The sequence below is a fragment of the Schistocerca cancellata genome, chromosome 10 (assembly GCF_023864275.1).
Source record: "Schistocerca cancellata isolate TAMUIC-IGC-003103 chromosome 10, iqSchCanc2.1, whole genome shotgun sequence".
Lineage (NCBI taxonomy): Eukaryota > Metazoa > Arthropoda > Insecta > Orthoptera > Acrididae > Schistocerca > Schistocerca cancellata.
This window is the reverse complement of record NC_064635.1, coordinates 222584114-222602024: the sequence shown is the minus strand read 5'-3', so window position 1 is coordinate 222602024 and position 17911 is coordinate 222584114. Positions and strand designations below refer to the sequence as shown.

Here is a 17911-nt window from a genome sequence, read left to right as displayed (position 1 = left end):
ATCTCTGGTATAATGCGCAGTTGAGGATGTTCCTCCAACAGGATTGTTTCTATTATGGTCTAATGAATTAAACCGGTTGTAACACTATAAATATGTATCAATACAGTTGTAGTGGTTCTCAATCATTAAAATTAGTAATCCTGGATCTTCCATTGTTCAGAAAGAATGGTTACACTGTGCAACAATGGAAAATGTAAATCGCATGAAAATAGCCAATGCCTACCAATTCTAATATGCTGATCACGAATATCACAAAGACAATTCAAAATTAGCTCTAGTTTTAATTTTACACTGTTTTATTACAGTGAGATAGTTACATATGGATTTTTATGTCAAGTTTACAATCAAAGATTATAATGGTTTGTCAAAGTCATAATAACTAGTAACAATGGATTACATTATTATCCCTGGTCTTACTTGTGTGCAATATTTTGGATATAAATATTTTGATACCAATTTTAGTGATCTTTTTGTCTCCCTCCTCTTCAACTTCAGTGACTTTATTAATGCATGTAATAATTTTTGCACGTTTGTTTCGAGATTAACTACCAGTTGTTCAACTTGACTGCTTTTTTTTTTTTAAGTAAACAAAAATGCCACGAGTGTGTTAACAGTGCTGACAATTGCTATGTGTGTGGAGAAGTGACATTTCCTTCACAAAAACAGCAAATAACTCCATTGATTAATAAAGCTTAGAGTTGTTATTTTGGTTGCAAAATAAGTGACCAGGATAAACCCTGTGCTCCGCACGTGTTCTGCAACACTTGTATCAGCAACCTCAGGAATTGGTTGCATGGGGAAGGACGTTCAATGCTCTTTGGAGTGCCCGTGATCTGGCGTGAGCTGACGAACCACGTCAGTGACTGCTACTTCCTTGTATTCCAGTTGGGCATTGTGTGCATATGAAAGAGTCATACCACAACATGAAAATTTTACTAGAAGCCATCAAGTATAATAACTCAATGGCAGATTTGTGGTGACTTTAAAGTGGTTGCACTGCTATCAGATATGCAGTTAGGGTATACTAAATATTACTGCTTTCTCTGTACATAGGATAGCTGAGTTCGTGCATCTCATTACAGTAAACATGAATGGCCCACCAGAAAATCGTGTGTAAGTACCTAAGGCAAAAATTCCCTTATTTAAGGGATGCTAAAGTAAAGGTCCACAGATTCTAGAGTTTTTCGGAGACCATACTTTTGGTTGAAACATACAAGGTGATGAGAAGAATGCATAGGAATGTTTTTAAGACAGTCTGTTCATAGTTTTTAGGGAACAAACAAGCAATAAATTACAAGGAAACTGTAAGTAACATGTTGTCAGCTTACGAAAAACTTGGGTTGCAACATGCCATTGAAAATGCATTTCTTACATAGTCATCCTGACTTCTTCCCCAAAGATTGTGGTGCAGTAAGTGAGAACATAGGGAGCAATTTCAAGATACTGCCACATTTAAGAAGAGGTATGCCGGAAAGTGAAGCCCTACAATTTTAGCAGATTACTGCTGGACTGTCATAAGGGATGTTCCTGAGTTTGTGTGTAAATGTCAAGCCAAGCGAAAATGGCCAGCTTCTGAATTTATCTCTGAACAAAATATGTAATTGTGTATACTGTACATATGGACATTTAACATTTGTAATCCTTTACATACATTTGCAACCAGTTAATTTATATATTTTCTTTTGTTCACTTACAAAGTATTTTCATTCGTGTAATATCATCTTCATTTTTACATAGCATTTTACTTTTGTATTCCAGAATGGCACTGAAATTTATCAATGCATAACACATAACATCATTGAAGTAATTATTCACTTGAAATTTGTTATACTGAGTCTTGGAACATGAATGTGTATTTCGTTAGTGAGTTATTTAAACAAAAATGTAGATTACATTTTTTAAAATGCTGTAGCTAAATATCTATGAAGATGATGATTTTGTATCATTCTATACAGAAACAAACATAACTAACTCAAAAATCATGCAATTTACACACTTTCACTTCAAATTTGTTGTTCAATATTATAGTCAATATATTAAATTAGGTACCTCTAGAAATGAACACAGAGTTATTCCCAAGATGATCAACCTACTCTATTTCTTTGGGCTGCTAAAAATAAAATAGGTAGAGACATTATTCAAACCATTTTCTGACCACCAAAGAAAATTATGGAGATGCTGTGTCCACTGAACGTCGGCCTTTGTTTCAAGGGTTCCTGGAATTTACAAAATTCCTTAAGATTGCGGTAGCGATTACACTGCTCAGCCTACACGTGTAATTTCTTAATACTGTACAGAGTACAAATGTCACATTAAATATCACATTTTCAACAAGTCTACTGGCATTCTGTGATCAAAGAATCCACTGAAATTGGAACCTGCAACCAGGACAGCAGCTATACCCTTCACAGAGTACAGATGCTCCATGCCAAAAGGCCAGAGGGACACTGCTATATTCTTGGCCACACATATGGAAATTCTGTATCCTTGTGACACCATCTTAACAAAATTCAGCCAACTAAATGAAGTCCACACAGTCAACAGATGATTCCTGACAATGACAACAAAGTAAATTACAAGAAGTTCAGGTTACATACATATCTGTTGTGCCAAGAAATTGGTGGAACATTTATCCAAAGACTATATGAATATTTGTACCATTCTAAAGTCACTTGCAGCGCACAGTTGCACAATCACAGGAGTCACAATTGAGCAACATGCAACATCCACTGTAATCTGAACAAGATAAATGTGTCAATAAATACATCAGTTAAATCATACAATGAAAGGTAAGTTAATGTTATCCACTATAAACAATACATAAAGAGGGGGTCACAACAGAATGGAATATAAGAATTTTCTGAGGTGAGCAGCTGTACTTGACAAATTTAGCATTTCTTTGCATCAACCATAGATTTTCCAGTGTTATCATTACAAACATTTGATGAAGCATTAATAGTTACACCAAATAACTCTGAGGCAGCTTCACAAATTACTACTCGTCAAAACGAGTTAATCAGCACAGTAATGCATAGCTCACCTTCTTGTTGCAGTTCTCACCAGCACAGGACATGTACATGCAGTTCTCACTGCGAATTGTTGTTATAGTGGCCTTTGTCTGGCAGTAGTCTGCTTTCTCTCCGCTGCCCATCTGCTTATCCCGGATCTCCAGCAGAGTTGCCCAAGGTGTCAGACCTCCAGCTGTTAAGTTAGAAGAACACTAGTAAACAATGGGGGAAGTGACTAACAAAGGCTGAAAACACACATTTAGTAACGGAAAAAATTACAATGCAATTACAAGGCTTTTGTCTTCAATTTTGTTATGGCAGTGTGCAAGTAAAAGCGAAGCTGCCTGACGCATTCTGCGCAGAGAGAGAAAGAGAAAAAGAGAGAGAGAGAGAGAGAGAGAGAGAGAGAGAGAGAGAGAGAGAGAGAGAGAACTCATCACTGTCACCAATACACACACTGTGTATGTTTGTGCAACATACACCAGTCATCGCTTATCCCAGCTACAAGGTTAGGCACAACTCTGTGCCACTGTTTATTTCTGACTCTCCCAACAATAATGTATATTCTTGGAATGCTGTCACTGTCACTTGATAACGTAACACAAAGTTTGTCCAGAAAGTAATGTCACCAGTACTGTTACGATAATCCTATTATTGGGAGCACAGTCTACCTATCCAGGCTAGCTGATGGGGGTCCTTAGCTTCCCATCGTGACCAATCCCAGTTTCTTGTGCAATGCCAGACAATTAGTATGTGTTTGTATGCTAAACTCTTAGTGGTCCAGTTCCATCTGCAACTTTTAAAAATGGTAACAATCAAATTTTGCTTTAAACTTGGAAAACCTGGTAGCAAAACGCAACGACTGAACAGCCATTTGCTAATTAATGTGTGTCAAAATGACAAGTGTTCGGTGGGACAAAATGTTATTGGAAGACGAGCATTAGGCCGACAAACTCACTTCGAATGCCCTCCAGCATCGAAAGGTGAAAGCAGTGTTTCTTGTATGTGAACTTTTGAACACAAGACATAAAATGAGTGTTCGTTTGATACCTCAGGCTGGATGTACCCAAAGCCACTATCCAAAAGACTGTAACCAACAACTGCAAAGGAAGAAATTGTACGCACTGGTACCGAACATTTTGACAGATGGAAAACAACAAATTGAGTGTTCATTTGTGAAGAACTTCTTTAACTGTTTAGAAATGATGCTACTTTTTTTTGGCAGAGTTATAATGGGAGATGGTTCTTGGGTTTGGAATGACTAATGGAGTTGCAAGTGGCACAAGTTGCAGTCACCACACAGCAAGAAGGCTTACATGAGCAGATTCCAAGTGAAGGCAATGCTCACATTTTTTATGCTAGTGGTATTGCCCACGATAAGTTTGTATCTGCCCGACATACTGTTAGCACTGCCTTTGATGCACTCAAAAGCCTGAGTGGAGAGCGGGTGTGGGGGTAGAGAGGGAAGGGATGAGGGTGGGGTGGGGTGAGGGGTGGCAAGCTCCAAGCTGCCAGAGATGGTGGATGTGTGTGAGTGATGTGTGCTTGCTTGAGTGTGTGTGTTTTCATTTCTGAAGAAGGCTTCGGCTGATAGTTTAATGTGTAGCAATCTTTTCATTGTGCCTGCCTGCAACTCAGCCTGTTATCTTTATGCTGAGTAGCAATTGATCCTTTTCTTAATTTGTTGATATTACTACTTAAAGAGTTTCCACTTTTTGAAATTCATGTATAGCATAGAGCTCCACAGTGTCACTCCTATAATCCCCCCCCCCCCCCTCCCCTTTCAGCTGCTTTTATCATACACTGTAAGGTACAATAAACTAAATGTTCCACAAATCTCCTGCTGCAGTAGCTCACCGAGAACTGGAAGGCACAAAGCTTTGCACAGTGGAAGTGGCAACATAGTAGGAATTGGCAGTACTGCTAAAGCTATCATTGGTATAATGCAGCCAGTCATTCCACCCACTATACTAGAATCTTAATACAAACCTCCAAGGTGGCTGTCCCTTGGAATCTTGTCAGCTTCACAACCTGACAAGACTGGTTGGACATGGTCCCCTAGGGTGCCAATTGTTGCTTCTGTATTATTGCATTTCACATCCAATTACCTATTATGGACGCTGACAATTTCATACACTTGTAAATATTTATTGCAACAGCAAATGATAAGTTTTCATCAATAACACTTCTGCAAAGGATAGATATGATCATTTTTTAAAAGTCCTATCCTCTTCTGTAAAGAATGCCCTTAATTAGCCTACTTGCAATAAGTCATTCTCAATTATTAGTAATTTGAAAACATTTCTCATAGAGAACAGCAGTCTGGCAAAAAATACTTTAAAAATGCACAAAACAGTCTTGACTGCAAACACACATTTATTTTGTGGTACCTGGTTTTGTTCAGTTTTTGACCATCTTCAAACTGTCACACCATGACGGTATGAGGATGATCAAAAACGGATTGAAACTGGTTGCAACAAAATAAAAGTTTCTGCAGTCAAGACTTAATTTCTCAATTATCAATGAGATCTACCTATCACAATTCTGTCTCTAAAGTTCTTCAGAGGGCAGTTTCTTTCTCTCTCTCTCTCTCTCTCTCTCTCTCTCTCTCTATCACATACCAACAAATAACTCAAGTATGCCATTCTTTCTGTTTAAGGGGGGGGGGGGGGGGCAAATAGTTACTCACAGCCTGCCGCTCCCAGCTGTTTGGCTGAAATGTTTACGTGTTCCTGGCTGTGGCCGACACTGTCATACCAGCCACGCAACCTGTGTGCCTCTGGTATGTCTGGGTTGACTTGCAGGGTGCTCGACATCAGAACTGATGCCGACCGCCCACCACCAAAGTCTGACTGTTTGACACCCTTCACTGCCAGCACAGCACCAGGTGTCTCGGAGAACTCTTCGGCCTGCTCGCCCCACAATGTCAGTGCCATCTGTGGAACAAAGTTTAACCTGTCAGCAGTAAGAATAATCTAACAGCACTGCAAATTGTGATGTGGTCTCTACTGAGACATTCTGCATCAACTGATTAACAAGAAAATTATTTTCTTTGATCTTTCTAGAATTTCGACATCAACTCCCTAAAGTGCTGTGACGTATAAAGTGTACAGGGTGTATACGTGGACAAGGAAAAAAAATTCAAGGATTTTTCCCGGATCTCCCGGTTAAAAATACACTTTCTCGCGGGTGGGAAACACTTTCTCCCGGGTGAAAATACACTTTTTCGTGTTAAGTGACAGTATACGTTCCCTCAGAACTGTAAAATTTATCAATCATTTGAATGGTTATGGTTTTATACAGCGGCTGATAATTTCCCAGCACTTTAGAAAACTAAACTCAGGGGGGAAAACTACATTTTGGAAAGTTCTTTGATGTGCAGCAAAATATACGCTGCATATTTTTGTATCACGGAAGTATAAATTCGAATGCACCAAAAACTGCACGTTACTTTCAGAAGCATTGAAATCTACATAGCGATGCGCTTTTGTAAGCCAGTCATAGGTCTTGTCACGTGATCTCGCACCCGATAACGGTGGATATTCAGAGCATAAGACACACGATTTGGTCAGCCAATAGCAACATCACTATAAAGTAGCGCAAACACACAAACAGGAAAAGTTAATGGTTTAAATTAATATACATAATGTTGCTACAGGAAAAGCCAACTTTTCATGTATAATACTTGTCGCAAAGATTAATAAGCTACAAGAGAAACTAAGCTTTCACTTTGTAATGCATCTGGGAGATGTTATTTTTTTTTTTTTTACTGTATTTGTCGATACCAAACTGTAAATGTTTTCTTATATTTTTTGTCAGAATTTATTATAATTTGCCTTATTATATGTTAATTTACTTATATTTTTGAGAGTGAAAGCATACTGATTACTATTAGTAAATGTATCGAAGAATAGCAAAGAGACTGATTACAAGTGGAAGCTTGTGTGTTGTGTAAAACATCTTTGGCGTTGGAGTCGTCTTTGACTGTAGTCAGTCGGCAGTTAACTCTTGGTGTGTGTTGACGGAAGAACAATGTGAAGGTCGCCGTCATAAACAATTTTGAATTATGTTACTATTATTTTTGTATTAACTAAAAAGAAGAAACTACATTCGAAGAAACTGTATTTGAAACACCAAAATGAGAGAAACACGTTGAACCACGTCTTTTCTGCAACCGACAAAGATGCATTGTGGAATCATACTCAGACAACTGAAGCCAAGACTAATATCGCCGTGTAAACGTCTAACCGAAAAGGTACTGTCACGAAATATGGCAAATTTAAGTAAATAAAAAATAGTGAGCATATTTTCAACTTGTGTCGTAGCCGGGAAAACATATTTCAACTGGGGACTGTAGCCGGGATGCCGTATTTCAACTGGGGACGGTAGCCGGGAAACAATATTTCAATTGGGCGCTCGTCCAGGATATTGTGTTCACGAGATTTTCAACAGTGCTACGAGGAAGAAAATTTTTGTGTGTTAATACCAGTTTCTTCAGAATGTGTGTTACAGTGTTTGTGTTCATCGGGAAGTAAAAGTTTTGGAGAAGAAATGTTTCGGCGAAAAATATAATTTTCGACAGAAGAAGTAATTTCAAGAATTTTGGTCAACAATCACATGGATGGAAAACGTGGATTTGCACCAGTAGAAGAGTGTTCCAGATAAGTCACGAAACCCTCGTATTTTGTTAAAACAATATTTTTATCTTGTTTTGTATTGTTGTGTATAAATTTTTGTTCTTCACAATGACTTATGAGATTTTCGAGAGTATTGTGCCTAAAGTAGAAAGTAGTAATTTAATAGACTTCGAAAATCAGGACGGGTCAAATGAAATAGAAAGAACGGATCAATTTGATTTAAAAAGTTTTCTTGTAAATTTCACGAAAGAAATTAAACAATCAGTTGACGACAATAAGACTTACTGGGATGAAAAAATTGATAACATTTTGTTGCAAGTCCAAGCAGTCAATACCCAAGTGGGTGAGCTTTCGAACAGAGTTGGCAGTGTTGAGGAAAAAATTGAATCTGTGGAAGCAAAAGTAAATGAAATTGATGCTAAATTGAGCGGTGAAATTAATATTGTAAAAAATGAGTTACTGGTAGATAGGGAAAGAAATTTAATGGATTTTAATGAGATAAAAGGGGATATTAAAAATTTGGATGAGAATACAAAAGTTTTAGTAAAAAATGTAGAACAAAGAACTGACAATCGTTTGGTTACTCTAGAAGAAAAAGTAGAGTGCAATGATTTAGAAAACAAAAAATCTGTCAAAGAACTTAGCGAAAAAATTGAAAGTTTTGACATTGAATTTCAAAGCAAAAATTACAATGTCAACACATGCAATCTTGTATCTAATATTCCAGTGAAGCACTTTTCGGTAGATGGACCCTTACATCCCGTTGATTTTATACAGTATTGTAAGGATTGTTTTTTACCTCACTCATTAGATGATATGAAAATTAAATTTGTGAAAAAATTCTTGGAAGGGGAAGCTTTGACTTGGGCAAACCAGATTGTAACTTTGGGGATGACCTTTTCAGAATTTGAATCAAAATATCTGGAAAAATTTTGAGATGATCTTAAACAAACTAGAATCAAAAGTGAATTTTTGAATGGGCAAAACTATAGAGAATCAGATGGGAGCATGAAACAATTTTGCAAAAGTGAACTTCAAAAACTTATTCATTTAACAAAACCTTTGGATGACTTGATCAAAATTGATACCTTAAAGAGAAGATTGCCATCAGCAATGCAGTTGAGTTTAGTTCATTGTCCTGATAGTAATGTAGAGCAGTTTCTCAATTATATTGATAAGTTGGATAGGGTAACAACAAGAACACACAGTGGGTACTCAGAAAGGTAATGGTCAAAATTGGGGAAATGACAACTTTCAAAAAAGGGAACAAAACAATTATCATGGCGTCAGTCAAAATTCAGGGGGATGTAACAATTTTGAAAAGAAGGACCATAATTTTTATCCAAAACAAGAACAACATTTTCGCGTTAATAATCAACAAAATAGAGAACACTTTAGGGATCAAAATCACAGAAACTTTGATAGAGGTCAGTACAATAGAAACTACCAACAATCAGGTAATGTTTGGCATAGGAATGGGATCAGAAATGTTGATCAGAGACATTGGCAGAACCACAATCAGCAGTTCAAACAGGAACCGGAATTAAAAAACGAGTAGACGCCCCCTTGAAGGTCCGCAAGGTTGAGGCAGAAGGTGAGCATGATGAAAGGACCAATGGATGTGACTATCATAAACCCAAACATGACAGTTCCAAACCTAAGCTATCACATGAGGTTATTAGTTGTTACTTATTGAAAAAATTTCAAGAGGAAAATAATATTGATAAAGATAAAATTTTCAGTACACAAGAACATACAGTAGATAAAAGTAATTGTGATTCATTTAATTTAACAGAGTTTTATACTTGGGCAGAAAAGAACAACACTTTGTCAGATGATGTAATTTGTAGTAGTTCAAAGATGTGTGTGAATGAAAGAGAGAATGCATGCTGTGAGAATGAAAATGTTGGTGAAAGGGATCTGGTAACTTTGGAAAGGGGAAATAATATTTTGGGGAATAATTTGAATGTGTATGACCTGAATATGTGTAATGATAATGATGTTGTTGATAAAGTTGATAATGATGGTAATGGTATTGATGATGATGTTGAGGAAAGGTATTTCATTAGTTTAAATAGGGAGTTGGGTATACACATGGTTGAAAATGGATTAAATAGTGAGAATATTATAGAAATTCCCAGGGATGTTACCAGAATGAATAAAGCTCACAAGCTGGATGTATGTGAAAGTGTGAATTTTGATGTTGTTGGTAAAGAATCTGACTACACAAATAACGATGACACATGTGTAACTTCTAACCTAAGTGAAACTTTTACAGATACTAATGATACACACACATTTCTTATGAATATATGGCTGAACAGTGAAACTATTTGTTTTGACAAGAACTTTAGAAAGATACTTATTAATGTATGTGAAACTGTATGTCCTGGGTGGTGGAAAAAGATGAGATATTTTATTTTTGGAAAGCTGAAGGATAAGTACTTCAATAGTATACAATGTGATTTGGATGAAAATTCTTGGCTATTTGAGATAATAGAGAGTACTCATGACAATTTTGCGTCCTGTGCAAATTTTATAACTGTGACAAATAATACATGTAGAGATATGCCATATGATTCTGATAGGTATAGGTTTGGGGAAATTGAAAGTGATTTATTACATGAGGATACAGGTTCTGAGAAAAGTGATCAATTTTGCACTCCTTATATAAAAGTTCAAATTGGGTCATGGATTGGTAAATGTTTAATTGATACAGGAAGTGAGGTCTTGGGAATATCTGAAAGGTTAAGCAAGAAATTGAAAGCGAGGAAAGATTATGTTGAAATGCCAGTTGTTGGGGTAAAGATAAAAGGTGCTACTGGGAAGAGCAGTAAATTGGTAAAAAGCCAAGGCTTTAGTGACATTTTTAATTGAAGGCAAGTTGTTCACACATGGATGTTTTGTAATTCAGGAATTTAATGAGGATTTTCTTTTGGGTATGAATTGGATAGTAAAAGTAAATACAGCATTTGATTGGGTTGGAAGAAAACTTTTGATAGAAACTAGTGAAAGGGAATACATTCAGACAAATTTTGTGAACACACTTGGTGATCAGAGTAACAGAAATTTTGACAGTATCAATTTACTAAAAGAAAATAGATTGGAGAATATTGAAACTCATAGATTTGATACTGATGAAGTTGAATTTGGGAATTTGGTAAATTTGAAAATTTCAGAAACACAAAATTTATCTGGGGAGCAAAAACAACAGTTAGAAAATCTGCTGTGGGAATACAGTGATGTTTTCAGTGACATACCTGGAAGGGTGAAGGGTTATCAGTGTGAGCTTCAGGTAAAACCTCATGAACCATTTTTCATAAAACCATACAGTATTGCAATATAAAATAGACCTGCTGTTGAGAAAGAGCTGAAAAAGATGGACGGATGTAATATAATAGAAAGGAGTATCAGTGCATATAATAATCCTCTAGTAGTAGTTTCGAAAAAAGATGGTGGAGTGAAACTATATAAACAGAAATCATAATTTCAAAATTTAAATAACCTATTATCATCTAAAACAAAAGTCCTCCACTGGAATATGCTTGTTAGAACAAAACTACCTGTACAACCAAGTGTGTATATTTGCATGTATAAATTAATAATTTGAAGTCACATGTTAATTGAAACTGATGAAAAAATACTGTTGTAACAAAAAATGAGAGAAAGATGTATTTTTTACTTTTTTACAAAAAAGTCTCCCTAGTGAGCATTTCTGAATTTTTCTAATTTTTGGAAGCTAAGTCTTCCCTGTGGGTGAAGGCATGCATGTGAGGACATGCATGCAAAGGTATAAGTTTCAAAACCAATTTTAGATAAAGCCTCATGATATATGAGCAATTTATTGTTGTTTATACTGATGTTGTGGGGAGCAAAAGTACTCTTCACAAGAATGTGACTTGTAGTAATATTGTAGTAGAGAGGCAAGTGTACATAAATACTTGCAAAAAATTTAGATAATACTGATTTATCTTTAGCTGTACTAAAAGAAGAAATCATAAGCAAAAGAAAAATACAAAAAAAACATTAGTAAAAAAACTTTCAAAAAGAAAATCATAAGCAAAAAATATACAAAAGAAAAAACATGAGTAAAAAATATAAAAAAATTTAAATCTTATTGTAGGAAATGAGTTTTGCCTTTCTATTATTTTCAGTCTGTTTGCTGTATGTTAGAACATTTCTCATGTATGTTTTATACCATGTATATTTGTCATGTCAAATAATTTCTTTACTTGCATTTTTTGTGTATGAGATTGATGGGGAAGGATCATTGTAACAACAGCCAGTAACAAGTCCACAGATTCAAAGAGTCCAAATTTGGAAGAGGTTATCAGACTGCATCATTAATGTACTAATTGTGTAATACAGATCCATTACTGAGTGTGGTCGGGATTTTGTTGTATATCTCCATAACAACAAAAGCCCTGGGGAGCAGTTGTAATGGATCTGGGAGATTTTTTTTTTTACTGTATTTGTCGATACCAAATTGTAAATGTTTTCTTATATTTTTTGTCAGAATTTATTATAATTTGCCTTATTATATGTTAATTTACTTATATTTTTGAGAGTGAAAGCATACTGATTACTATTAGTAAATGTATCGAAGAATAGCAAAGAGACTGATTACAAGTGGAAGCTTGTGTGTTGTGTAAAACATCTTTGACGTTGGAGTCGTCTTTGACTGTAGTCAGTCGGCAGTTAACTCTTGGTGTGTGTTGACGGAAGAACAATGTGAAGGTCGCCATCATAAATAATTTTGAATTATGTTACTATTATTTTTGTATTAACTAAAAAGAAGAAACTACATTCGAAGAAACTGTATTTGAAACACCAAAATGAGAGAAACACGTTGAACCACGTCTTTTCTGCAACTGACAAAGATGCATTGTGGAATCATACTTAGACAACTGAAGCCAAGACTAATATCGCCGTGTAAACGTCTAACCGAAAAGGTATTGTCACGAAATATGGCAAATTTAAGTAAATAAAAAATAGTGAGCATATTTTCAACTTGTGTCGTAGCCAGGAAAACATATTTCAACTGGGGACTGTAGCCGGGATGCCGTATTTCAATTGGGGACTGTAGCCGGGGTGCCGTATTTCAACTTATAATGTCGATCTTTTTTGTGCGTTTTACACTTTAAGACACATCACACAAATGTGCAAGTAAAATGTTTAACACCAACATAAATCTCTGATCATCTGAGCTCGAAATTATTCTAAATGGCTTGTCACCAAAGAGTTTATTTTTAAATGAGAGTCAAACGCTCTGCGATTTAAGAAATTCATCGTACATTCTCGCAAAAGGAAATAATGCTTTTCAAACAACAATTTTCCCGAGGTCTATTACAAACAAATTGGTTCCAGCAGTTGCCACAGAGCGCCACATAAGAGGCGTCCCCACGCTTGCGGAGCTACGATGACGTAGGAACCCCGTATGTTTGTATGTGTAAAACATTAAAAGATCTTACATTATGTCATAAAAGAAACAAGACATCAGAGGATACTCCAAGAGTCGGAATTTCTTGAACCATACTGAAATGAATAATTCGCGTTCAAGTGCACATTTTTATGTCCAGACTCACAACGAAGTAGGCCTCGACCTGATATTAAGCTCTTCAGAGTGGTTTTTGGAATGTAAATTTTCTTTGAGTACCAGTACTGTATTACCTGATGCTTGGTTCTTTGTTATGGCATAATGCCATACATGCTAGAAGATGAAAACGTGCACTTGAAACGCAGTGAACAGTTTAAACTAGCCAATAGTGTGGAATTAAACACTTCGTTTGAAACAAACTGGCTGCCTCAGCGGAAAAGATAAATAAAAGGCAAATTTCTTTAGCAAAGCGACAAAAAAACTTCATTGTTCTGCAAGACAATTAATGCTTGACTGTCAGAAAGGTGGAAATAAAATAAAATCTGGAGCTAACAACATACTGTAGCCTTCCATAATTATGTGAATGTATTTTAATTCACTTAGTAGCCTCCAGCCACAGAAGTCACTTTTTTTTTATTATTATTTGACGTGAGAGCAGTAAATGAAGAGGAAACAGCAAAATCACTAAATGTAAACACAGATCACATGGAGTCCCCCCCCCCCCCCCATAGCTCAGACTGCTCTGCACATCCACCCCAGAACTACGATATTTCGAACCAGGGCAATACTACATGGTGCCATATTATTCTGCAGTAGCGGGATACAGCAATATCCTGTGTTAGAGTATCAGTTCTTACCGGTCAAAATTACAAAAAATTAACTGAAAACTAAAACAACGAAAAATTCCCGGAATTCTATAAAATTCTCGGGCTTTTCCCGGTTTTCTCACGGAAGAAAAAATTCCCGGGTATTTCCCGGATCTCCCGGGGCGTATACACCCTGAGTGTATAACACTATGAGCTATTATTTAACTGAAGTGCCTGTGAGTGAGTGCGAGGCATTCTAGTATTCTAATCCTGAGGTAGTTATGTTCAATTCTTGCTAGAAGTAATTTATTTGTATTCTACACTGATCTTCAAACCGCATTAATAAACCCATGATAATGCAAGTATTCATAACAAATTAAAATTTGATAAAATAAAAAAAATATATAAAAAAAATAAAACACCATTTTGTATCTTAGAGATTGTCCTCATTTGTAAACATAATACTGTAAAGGATAGATACATGATACCAGGGGTCCCTCCTAAGAGTAGTCTATTGGCAGGGATGCTGAATATATGAAAAATAACCAGCACTCTAGAGGAGACAGCACACCCTTGGCCCATGCTGACTGCTACCTCCACGTAGCAGCACTGCTCAGTCGCTGCTGGAGTACTGGTTATTCCTTGTGTTTTACTGTCCTTGTTAATACATATAAATAAAATGAATATCACACTGAACTAATTTGGTACAGCTCTATTGAATGGCAATTTTATTTCTTTTCTTTTTTTTTTATGGGAAACAAACCTACGCCTTCTACAAAACGGGTCAGTGCATGAAGGAGTTTGCAAGCAATATTTGTTTGGTTTGACTCCATCTACACATAGCAAAGACAAAGTTGCAACTGTATCAAACACCAGAGGAAATGTGCCTGATGACTCTTAGGCAGGACATAACGCGCGCGCACGTGTGTGTGTGTGTCTCAACTGTTTCCTTTAACAGTAAAACATTTTGAATTATTGTCCCAAGCTTTATTACGCAATCAGTCAGTAAAAATAAAACAATATACTTTTATTAAAAGAAGTAGAATTACGTATTTCTAAACATTTCAATTTGATAATACAGAGTTCAAATAAAAGTTGTGAAGAATGCTGCTTACAGTGGGCGTCAAACATGGTAATCTACAATTTGAAGAGGAAAAACATTAGTCAGTTACAAGCACTTTTGTCAGAAATTTGTTCAAAACCTTTTATATGCCACAGCACTTAACGAGTTTTCCAAAAAGTAGCAGACAAACACCCTGCAATATATGACATGTTATGTTGTTGTTGTTGTGGTCTCTTCAGTCCTGAGACTGGTTTGATGCAGCTCTCTACAGTAAAGCCGCATGCCCTCAGGAAAAATTACGGCTGTAGTTTCCCCTTGCTTTCAGCCGTTCACAGTACCACAACAGCAAGGCTGTTTTGGTTAGTGTTACAAGGCCAGATCAGTCAATCATCCAGACTGTTGCCCCTGCAACTACTGAAAAGGCTGCTGCCCCTCTTCAGGAACCACATGTTTGTCTGGCCTCTCAACAGATACCCCTCCGTTGTGGTTGCACCTACGGTACGGCTATCTGTATCGTTGAGGCACGCAAGCCTCCCCACCAACGGCAAGGTCCATGGTTCATGGGGGGGATGACGTTATAAAAGACAACGAACTGGACGATGGTGATGGTTATACACTACATGCGGATTAAAATAACTTTTGGATAGACATTTCAGTGAATCAAGTGCTGCCACCAGGTCTTAAGTGCCATAGGCTCTGCTGCATTGCGTCATGAAGCATACCTGGCAGCACACCAACACTGCCCCCGCCACTGCAATCTGTCAATCACAACGCTATTTTATTCAAGCTACAATACTGTGGCATATAGAAATCCTTTGCCCTTTATCCAGCAGGAAACAATTTTTTTTCCCCCCTCCATGTAACAGCAGTGAAACACTGACAGCCTACACAACACAGTTGACATTCACAACAGTCAAAATTAATGGAGCCTTCTAGCAAAATGAGCCTCTTTGGGGTTAACAACGAATTAGTGATCCACTGCAAACAGCATAAATTTACACACACTTTATGTTTGGCCCAATCACTGCAAACTTTTTGTTGTTGTTGTTGTTGTTGTTGTTGTTGTTGTAGTAAACTTGTGGAAACAGCAAATTGTATTGAGTGTTAGAATTGCCTTGTCAAATTTGTAAATTCAAGAACTCTATAGGCCACGTAGCTCAGGTACTACAGCACAGAAGGAGACACTGTCAAAGGAGATTGTGACTGATTGTTCTCATAATAAAATAGAAAAAATAATCACAAAATCACAATGCAGTAATTAGTTCTGTCCAGCCAGTCATCTGTCAATGCATATACTGCAAGCTGTCACTTAATGCCCATTCCATTGACAACTTACACTGACAATACTACAGCAATGTTACTTTACTTTACTACTTCTATCACACACTATTATCGTATTTACCCAAGTATAAGATGATGATAAGAACTTTTTTCAAGAGGTTTCTTAAGAATAGTTTATTTTTAACAAATTCTGACTAACCAAAATTAGTATTTTATTGACAGAGTATATGCCAAAAAATTAACACTATACCAATCCTAAATTAATGCCATTTACTGACTGCTAAGATTTTGGCAGTAAAAGGAGAAATATAGTAAACAAAGGGACAGAATTTACATTAATTTGTGGACCGTTTTCTACATTTTCTGCTTAATAACCCTACCGTTTTGGTATCACTATTTTTAATACTCAATCAAATAGCATAACCGTGAAATTTATATTTTTGCTGTCGTAAATATTTACTGCTGTTCCTTCCAATTACGTTGCGATTTCTGATGCTGTGGTTACCTTGGGACCTGAGAATGCAGCTGTTTTTATCCAAATACATACCCAATTTTGCTTTTATACTGAAGTGAGATTGTTACCATTTCTCTCACTTACAAACATATCGTACACTTGCTGCTCCCTCAGTGCTTGTGTAGAACAAGCTGTCAATACACCCCCTTTCATTCCTGTCGTACATCACAAGTGTCGACAAGATTGCAGCACAATACAGGTAAGTACACTACTGCACCCTATCCAAGTTTATTGTCTCCTGCACAAATTAATATTATTGTTAGATATATGTCCAATTTTGAAGTCAAATCACTTCATTTCTGACTACAAATGGGTTCAGTCAAACTGCAATTTAGATGTGGTAGATGTTCCCGAATAGCCAAAGTACGTGATACAGACTTCCACGATTGACAATGTGACATAATTTGCTGCCTGTTCACTGCTCCCCTCCAAGCACTCATCTAGTTCTCAGTCAAGCTGGTACCAGTGTTGTCCCTCCAACCCTTCCATACTGCTGTGCTCGAGCAGCTGTGAAACACAGACTGCAATTTCTTGTAGGGTGCAGGTCACGTAACAATGGCAACTAATACGTAAATGAAAGATCACAAATTTTACTCGTCCCACCGTCTACTGATGACAATCGGTACTACCTCTGAGACGTGTCTTCCCACTGTAATTTATTCTTGAAACAATTACAGTTTAATTTTGATTTATTTAGTTATTTAGACATTTTATCATTAATCAATTTTCCTTCTTGTTTCGTCTGAAAGTCACCATAATGTTCCAAGGCTGATTCGAAGCTGGTAATGTTTTTACCTGGGATTCTAATACATAAACAGCGACCAAATTTTTCATTTCCATCCACTAAGTAAATCTTTACAGCCTCTCGTAAACAAATAAATTATTGATCTGGGTTCAGAAATGAGTAAGGCTTTATTCTGCTTTTGAATGTTACCTATGCTTAAAAAGCAGTTTTTATGTTTGTACATGGGGTCATACACATATGAGAATTTTTGTTGCAAATCTATTCAAAGACAACAAGAATTTGTAAGATGATAGAATTTAGTGCTATTTCCTCCTGTGCTTTACAATATTGACAAATTTTAAGCAGAGCAGTAGACTGTTATGATAGATAGTTCAAAGTTTCTCACGTATCCCTCGCATTAGTGCCAGGCGAGTCAAATGTCACGACTGTTCAAGCACCGGTGATACTGTGTTGAGCACTTCTGCGTATCGGCAAATCTCG

General features: G+C 36.6%; 1 protein-coding gene across 1 annotated transcript in view; it reads right to left on the bottom strand.

Annotated features, from left to right (window-relative positions):
- Positions 1 to 17911, bottom strand: part of LOC126106416 (replication protein A 70 kDa DNA-binding subunit-like) — a 77216-nt gene that overhangs the window by 7464 nt on the left and 51841 nt on the right. The window contains exons 9-10 of the mRNA XM_049912692.1: positions 5698 to 5944; positions 3041 to 3201 (exon numbers count right to left, since the gene is read on the bottom strand). Of these exons, the coding sequence (XP_049768649.1) occupies positions 3041 to 3201; positions 5698 to 5944 (408 nt within the window). The remainder of the gene's footprint in view (positions 1 to 3040; positions 3202 to 5697; positions 5945 to 17911) is intronic.